Genomic DNA, 7,966 nt, shown 5'->3' with positions numbered 1-7,966 from the left:
GGGCATCAGCATGCATTACGGCATAATTCCTGCTTTCTCTGCATATCTCTTTTTTCCAGTCATCAAAAATTTAACATGGAATCACCTTTCTTTAACAGAAGGTGATGAAAAATAAATGAACCCACTGTGTGACTAACTTCAGTCCCAGTCTAAAAGTGACTCAACAATTCATTCAGATGACAAAATAATAAACTTTAAATATGAAAATTTTAATTTATTAACTTATGAGTACGTTAATTTTTTTTTAAATATTTCGAACATTGTATTCAAGTACATGTCTGTGGTACATTGGGAGACCTTGAAAACATTTTTTAGCAGCAGCTATTCTCCTTAATTGCACAATATACAGTAGACAGGACCAGTTAGTCATTAACAAACTGTATATATACATTAAGAATTGTAAATAAACATGTACTGCAGTCACAAAGGTCACTGAACATGGCAAAACACTGTCTCCTTTGACAAAGGAAGTCCATTGTGTAAATGAATCTATCCTTACTTGGTTTCAGTTTCAAGGTGTAAATAATTGAACTGTGTCCTCCGGCTGCATGCTGTATGCTAGTTGCGATTATATACACACATTTATCAGACCCGCATTTCCCCATTCAATATGTAAACATGATTTCTGTACATCAATTTTTTAAAACCAATAAGAAAGAAAAGGTGACAGACTACAATGAAATAGTTAAATATATGAAAAGTTCATTTCACCAAGGAAAAACTTTAAAGGAACACATGCGTAGAGACACTTTCACTGTTAAATCTGTAAATCTGCTTTCCACAGGTTACAGAATTAACAGATCATGTGACAGGACAGTACTTTCTTTGTTGTTTCTGTTAAATGCATTTATTACCATGTAACCTCACCAACTGAGACGACTCCTGGCCGAGAAGTCACAGCATGCATGAAGGAAGAAAATAAAGTCTTAAGCTATGGTAGGAGTCATGGCACTGCGGTTAACCTGTTTCTAACAGGCACAGGTCCTTTGGGTGTTGTTGGAATCTTGATCACCCTTCTCTTCTTCCAAATCAGCTTTCTCCAGATAATCATCCAGAGAGCCCAACAAGCTGTCCACGTCTCTCTTATGAGCCTGCAGCACCAGCTCTGCAACACGAGTAAAGGCCTGAAAGAAGTGAACAGTAAACGCATCTGAAAATCTTGTCACAAAGCTGGCAATATTCTTGTCATTGTTGTCAAAGTGTCTGCTCACAGGGGAATTACTGGATGTAGAATAAAAAATTATTTTTTTTGACATAATGCATTTTGTTTTTAATGATGATTTACGCATGTGAAATTCAATTGAAGTAAACCAGAATGGCAAAATACAAATTCAACCACTATATGTCTGGATATATTCTAAAATTATTAGAATAATAGCCAACTAATGCTTTGTACAGGGTGAATGTCAGCATCACCCCTTAGTCATCATTTATGTTATGATTCCACAGAAACTTGTAGCCTGTAGTCACTTTTTCACACCTGCGCCTGTATTGTCTCCTCCTCCTCATTCATCTTTTTATTATGCAGTGTTGGAGACGTTTCTGAGTATGAGCCTTTGGTTGATGGATTTTAACCACCAGTCAATTAACTGAAGGTGAGTACTATAGGTTGAAGACTTAGCTCCGAGGTTCCACTATTCTGTCAACTGTCATGGATGTGTTTAGAGGCTTTGATTGTTGTGTGTTTGACCTGTGCTTCATCTTCTCATCTTCTTCTCCTTTCGGCTTTTCCCTTTAGGGGTCGCCACAGCGAATCAGTTGCCTCCATCTAACCCTGTCTTCTGCATCCTCTTCTCTCACACCAACTACCTTCATGTTCTCTTTCACTACATCCATAAACCTCCTCTTTGGTCTTCCTCTAGGCCTCCTGCCTGGAAGTTCAAAACTCAGAATCCTTCTACCAATACAGTATATTCACTATCTCTCTTCTGGACAATTCCAAACCATCTCAGTCTGGCCTCTCTGACTTTATCCCCAAAACCTCTAACGTGCTGTCCCTCTGATGTACTCATTCCTGATCCTGTCGATCCTGGTCACTCCCAAAGACAACCTCAGCTGTGCTTCATCCATATTCATGCAAACCCATCCACGTGGCACCTCAGGTTGTGTTGAAGTGTGACTCTGTTTATTTAAACAGCAATTATAAGGTAATATTTCCTTTCTCTAAATCAGATGGACTCCACAGAGTAAAAGGCTCTTTTTTCTAATGTAACACCCTTCCAACAATTCTCAGAAAATGTGTCCACTAATTCTTCCATAGCAATGCTGAGATGAAAGTAGAGAGGATTTCATTGAGAAGCATCCCTTTTCCTACCTCAGTGATGTTAATGCCAGAGGAGGCACTGGTCTCAAAAAATTCCATCCCATAGGTCTCTGCTAGCTGCAAGATTCAATTCGATATAGTTAGAAATAAACGCAACAATGTTAACAACATAGTTTTCATTTCCATAAATGGGAAATTTTATATATATAAATGATAATAATAATAATAATTATTATTATTACAGTATTATTGTTATTATTGTTGTTGTTATTATTATTATGACTTGAACATAAAAGGTTGCAAATCTGTAAAGTCCTACTCAACACATTAAACTTCACAGCTTCAGTGCAACAATACACACACTAATAAACAGTAAGTTTGAGCCTGACCTTGCTTCCTTGGTCTTTTGTCACCTGCCTCATGAGTTCATCATCACACTTGTTTCCTACCAAGATTCTCTGAACCATGTCTGGCGCAAACTGCAAAATAAAAAAGCAAATAAATTAATGACCGGCTGTATAGAGGTAAGAGACCTCATCATCTTACCACTCACACTAAGCCTCTGGGATTACAGTGAACATAAACAATGGGTGGACAGGTATTACAGATAATGGGTCAAAGTGAAGGGCAACAAGTAGAAGAGATTAAATGACTTTCGTTGCCTTACTTCGTCCACATCACTGACCCACTTCGCTAGGTGCTGAAAAGACAGGCTGCTTGTGATGTCATACACAAAGACGATACCCTGGACAAGAATCCACAGGAGAACATTTACAGAATGAATGCTAGAGTACCTCATGAAGGTAACGTAGGATTTAAGTGTCCACACATTCATACCTGTGCCCGCCTATAGTACTGTTTGGTAATAGTTTGATATCGCTCCTGACCAGCCGTGTCCCTGCAAGAACAAAACATACAACGCACATTGCAGGAGAGGATCACACACAATGACACACTGTAAATACAATAACACTGAAAGTTAACTTACCATATCTGCATCCGCACTTTAATTCCATCTACTTCTATTGTTTTCATCTTAAAATCAACTCCTGCCAAAGAATAAAAGAAAATTATATTTGACTTCACAGTAAGCAATATGGAGAACACTGTTTTTTTTTACCTATATTATTCCATTCATTCATTGTCAACCGCTTCATCTGCTATGGTGGGTAGCGGGGGGCTGGGGCCTATTCCAGCTGACTGAGGGTGTGAGGCGGGGGCAACTCCAGGTGCGATGCCAGTGCACATCGGAGCCACACAGAGACACAGACCAGCACGCACACGCACACACACACACACACACACACACACACACACACACACACACACACACACACACACACACACACACACACACACACACACACACACACACACACACACACACACACACACACACACACACACACACACCTACGGTGAATTTGGGACAATAACCTGAAGCGCCTGTTTTTGGAGGTGGGAGGAAGCCAGTCCTGTCAGCATGCAAATTCAGAGAGAATGATGTTCGAATGGCAGGCCGTGCTTAGATGGCACATCAGCCAGTGAACTGGTACCTCTATTAGAGGTTCACACTCCAACAAGTATGGAGTGTGAACTGGTTGATGTAGACTCTACAACAACCAGTTCACACTCCATACTTGTTGGTCCACGCTGGTCTTGACCCGGCCAAACTCCACTCCCCAACCCAAGTGTGGACTGAGCTACTGCTGCTGTTTCTGATGCGACAACAAATTTAAATAACCTTTGCACCTTAGTGGTGCTTTACATGACATTTCATATATTTGTAAGCAGCTTTTGGGATGGTCCTCAGAGAAACTATCACTCTAATGAAGAGTGTCAATCAATGAATGAATCAACGAATCAATCAATCGACAGCGCTACCCACTGCACACCCGTGCCGCCCCAGAACCTACCTAAGACATTTTTTACAGAACTTCGATGACATGGGATCCAGTGTGCATGTCGTCAGTTTGGTTACCAGGCAAATTAAAAGCACAGGGGAAAGTGTTTCCAACTCAGAGAGTTCATGTTTAACAGCTTGATGTGAAGGTGTAGCTGTAAAATCATCTCTCGTAGTCAATCTTATACATGAAGAATTTTCTAAAACTCTCAACTAGGGCAAGGCGAGAAGTATAACAACAATCGCAAGAGAGCCAAGAAATGTGCGACAAAATAGAAGCGGACGGTAACAAGACTTGAAATAACTTGACTAGTTTCTGTTGAACAACCTTGAGTGGATTTCAGTGAAGGATACTCAGAAGTTCTTTAAATTTTTCCTGTTAGCTGCATTTCTCATTCATTACAAGTGTGAGCAAACGTTCAATTTCCAAAAATAAAAGTAAATAACTATACTGCATAAAATGAGAAACGTGTACAAAAATATTTGTGAAAAATATTTTTGATTTATGCCCTGGAACTTTCACAGAGACAAACCAAACTAAAAGCATCCAACTAGTACCCACAGAAACTGAAAAAATGAATAACAAATACAAAGAAGCATCACTGATAAGGAGAAGGATCCACTTTAGTAAAAACATCAAACAATTAGTTATGCTTTGGAAATGAAAAATGATTTATGGATGAAGGGAACCCATCCCTCCAGGACTCTCCTCACTTGGTTCATAGTGGAGCATAACTAAATATAATTCTACTTTAGTTTGTGCTTTCACCACAAATGGAAGTCAACCCTAAAAAATAATTATACCAATCTTCATGCTTCAAACTGTAGAGGATGAAAAAGCAGGCCTATAAACTGTAATGTAATTTTTACCATGAATATATTATACTGTCATATAAATACAAAGCAAAGTAACTAGATATTTAGTTAAAGGTCATTTATAACCCATATTTTACTATACAGTATTGGAAATATTATACCATAGAAATATGCAAAACAGCTTTTTATATATCGGTAAATCCAGACCCTGGATTATGGTTAAGATTGCTATGATGCTTCCATTAGAGCAGTTGACTCAGAAACCTAAGAGCGGGTTACATCCAGTAAAGTCGAGCTAGTGAGATAGCTATGGCTAGCCCTAGTGGAAACCAAAAAAAGCTTATTTTAGTTATTGATCAATTTATGGTTGTTATACAGAAAAAAAAATTGGTGGCAGAAGCTCAATCAATTCATAATGGAGAAGAAACAGCCTCTGTCCTAGGTTTGACTCGTGCTAAAGGTAGCTTATCAGTTCTCAGTGGCTCCATGTGTTTAGCACGTGATTTGGTGTTTTCCTTGTACATTTAAAGCTCACCCTGAGATTTAATAATTTCATTTACACTAACTTCAATATGAATTTTAGTCCTAAACAGACAGAAAAATAGTCATACACACTGATGTTTTCGATCTGTTTCTTATTGTAGGTTTATCACTCTCAGACAAATCTTAGGCTTATGTTTAATCAGTGAGTGTTACTGCAGGCCACGCAGGCAATTAAACACATACGGAACATTACACTGAGTGACTGAACGAAAACGATGCATTCGGGTTGCAGACTTACAATGATTGCAAATAGAGATATTATTTGTCTGTTTCCTTTTGTCTTCACTTCTTGGAGGTGTAAACTAACAACTTAATGGCTCCATCCAACTGAATTCAAGGTCTTTCACCTTTTAAACTACTGTACATTGTGCCAGGACCTGGATTTTGTGTATGCCATGTTTTAATCATAATTCATCTACTGTATTCATTATTTGTTTTATAAACAGACATACTTGATTCCAGTGAGCTTAGACTGTAAGTCAATTATACGCCTAAGGTTCATTTTCCTAAACAAACTAGTTAAAATGGATAAGATACCTAAGTAAACACATTTTGTCAGTATGCAGCAGTTTCTTTGAGCACATTGTCACGACAGTCAAGAGGCAGACAGAAGTGTAGAAGGTATTGTGCAGGTTTAAGAAAGTGGTATTTGGAGTTAGATAAACTTCATAAAAAAATGAAGCATTACAACCTGTCTGTTTTAAAGTTAAACCATCAATGTCACTGTTTTGGGGCTGCTCTCTGCCTTATTATAGCACTATTCATCATCATACACATCTACTGTTCAATTTTAAATCCTATACTGCTCAAGTCACCCTCTGACCTGTCAGGAAAATGTTAAAAACAAACAAACCTCATCATACTTCATTAATGCCAGAGGCAAGAAAAGATCAGGCTTTTTAATATCTTAATATTGCTTGTTTTGCCTTAAGCTCACACGTGTTCAGTTCACTGACACAAAAAATGTGACAGAATGAAGCAAACCCTCAGAGCAGAGAAGCTGAATCAATGTAATGTTAGATAGTTGAATTCCTCTACATTGCCCATAGCTGCAGCCACATGAATTAGATTTAAGGGCTGCCTTGAGGTCTGAAGGTAAAATGTTGTGAATGTCATTTCTTAGGGATGCCTTGGCGGAATTTCTTCAGACTTGGCAACAACATCTGAGAATGAAGTGATTAGACTTTGGTCAGCTGAAAGTTTAAGGTCAAGGTCACTGCGTTCCAGCCGTGGTGCCAGGAATTTCAGTTTTGGATGGATTCATGGATGGATGGATAATCACAATTTATAGATTCTCATAGCAACATAAATTATCACCAGAATAAAGCTTCACCAACCTACAAACATTTAACCCTTAATGGTCCTCCCTGCATGGCTACAGGTGCATCCTGCTGCTAACCTGCCAAAACCATTTCTCTGTCACAGCTGATCACACAGTCTGAGGCACCAATTCACATGTTCACGCACAAGTTTCACTTTTAAAGGTTAATAACAGAACAAACTTAAATACTTTGGGGGTTGAAATACAACCATTTGACCAAGTAGATAGTAAATACTGCAAATAGTGACAGATTTCAAACACTGGCTTTCTCAGACTTAATAATTATAAATGGATCCTAACTATTATTGGTAAAGTTTTCATTCCCAGTGCTGGCATTTTTTCAGTCAGTTTCAGAGCTGTTACGACCCTAGAGCAGATTTATATTAATCCTATTAGTTACCTCAGTCAGTTTGCATACGTCGAATAAAAGCAAAAAGTAACAGTAAAAGTTCTGGGACGTCAATAACACGACACCGGCTGGACGCACATTTCGTTTAAAATGTGTTTTCTGGTGTGGACAGAGGAGCAGACAGACGGACGACGTCACTGAAAACTTGTTGGATGGCTTACCGATGGTGGAAATGTGACAGATATCAAATTCACTTTCTGTGAACCTGCGGAGGATGCAAGTCTTCCCAACCCCCGAATCTCCGAGCATGAGCAGCCTGAACAAAACGTCGTACTGTTTAGCCATGGCTATTAACTAAAATATAGACAAAAACATGACTTTCTCTCATGAAGTTCCAGGCTGATGTCTTCTATCAACAGTTGCGGTGTGCGGCATTCAATGACCCTCGGAAATCTCCAAAATTTAGGTTTTGCTTTGTTTTATTTTTAAAGTGAAAAAAAATTCGGCACTGGTAAAAGCTGGATCAATGACTTTCCAAATAAAAAAGACAAAGCATCCATATTATTGAGTCTTATACATATTTCACACAATGCACCATGTAAATGCTTTGTGAATGCCCGCTTCCCTTAACGTCTTGTCTTTGTACATTAAATTTCCTACGATTTAAAATGCGCCACATAACCTGCATCCTCGAAGAGGCAGCAGTGGGCGTGTCACCTGGGACACGTCACGCAAAATTCAACATCATTATTTAAATGAAGAACAAACACA

General features: G+C 38.7%; 1 protein-coding gene across 1 annotated transcript; it reads right to left on the bottom strand.

The window, feature by feature from the left end:
• Positions 1 to 284: 284 nt before the first annotated feature.
• On the bottom strand, positions 285 to 7,733 carry LOC137610522 (ras-related protein Rab-15-like). The gene is made up of 7 exons (XM_068338125.1): positions 7,417 to 7,733; positions 3,252 to 3,312; positions 3,101 to 3,161; positions 2,931 to 3,008; positions 2,653 to 2,742; positions 2,315 to 2,380; positions 285 to 1,124 (listed from the first exon to the last, which is right to left on the bottom strand). Exons 1-7 carry the CDS (start codon positions 7,538 to 7,540, stop codon positions 969 to 971), a joined length of 636 nt encoding a protein of 211 aa, XP_068194226.1. The 5' UTR covers positions 7,541 to 7,733; the 3' UTR covers positions 285 to 968.
• Positions 7,734 to 7,966: the final 233 nt, after the last annotated feature.

This window comes from Antennarius striatus, chromosome 17 (genome assembly GCF_040054535.1).
Source record: "Antennarius striatus isolate MH-2024 chromosome 17, ASM4005453v1, whole genome shotgun sequence".
Taxonomy (NCBI): Eukaryota; Metazoa; Chordata; class Actinopteri; order Lophiiformes; family Antennariidae; genus Antennarius; species Antennarius striatus.
The sequence above is the reverse complement of the archived record's forward strand: the minus strand, read 5'-3'. Positions and strand labels throughout refer to the sequence as shown.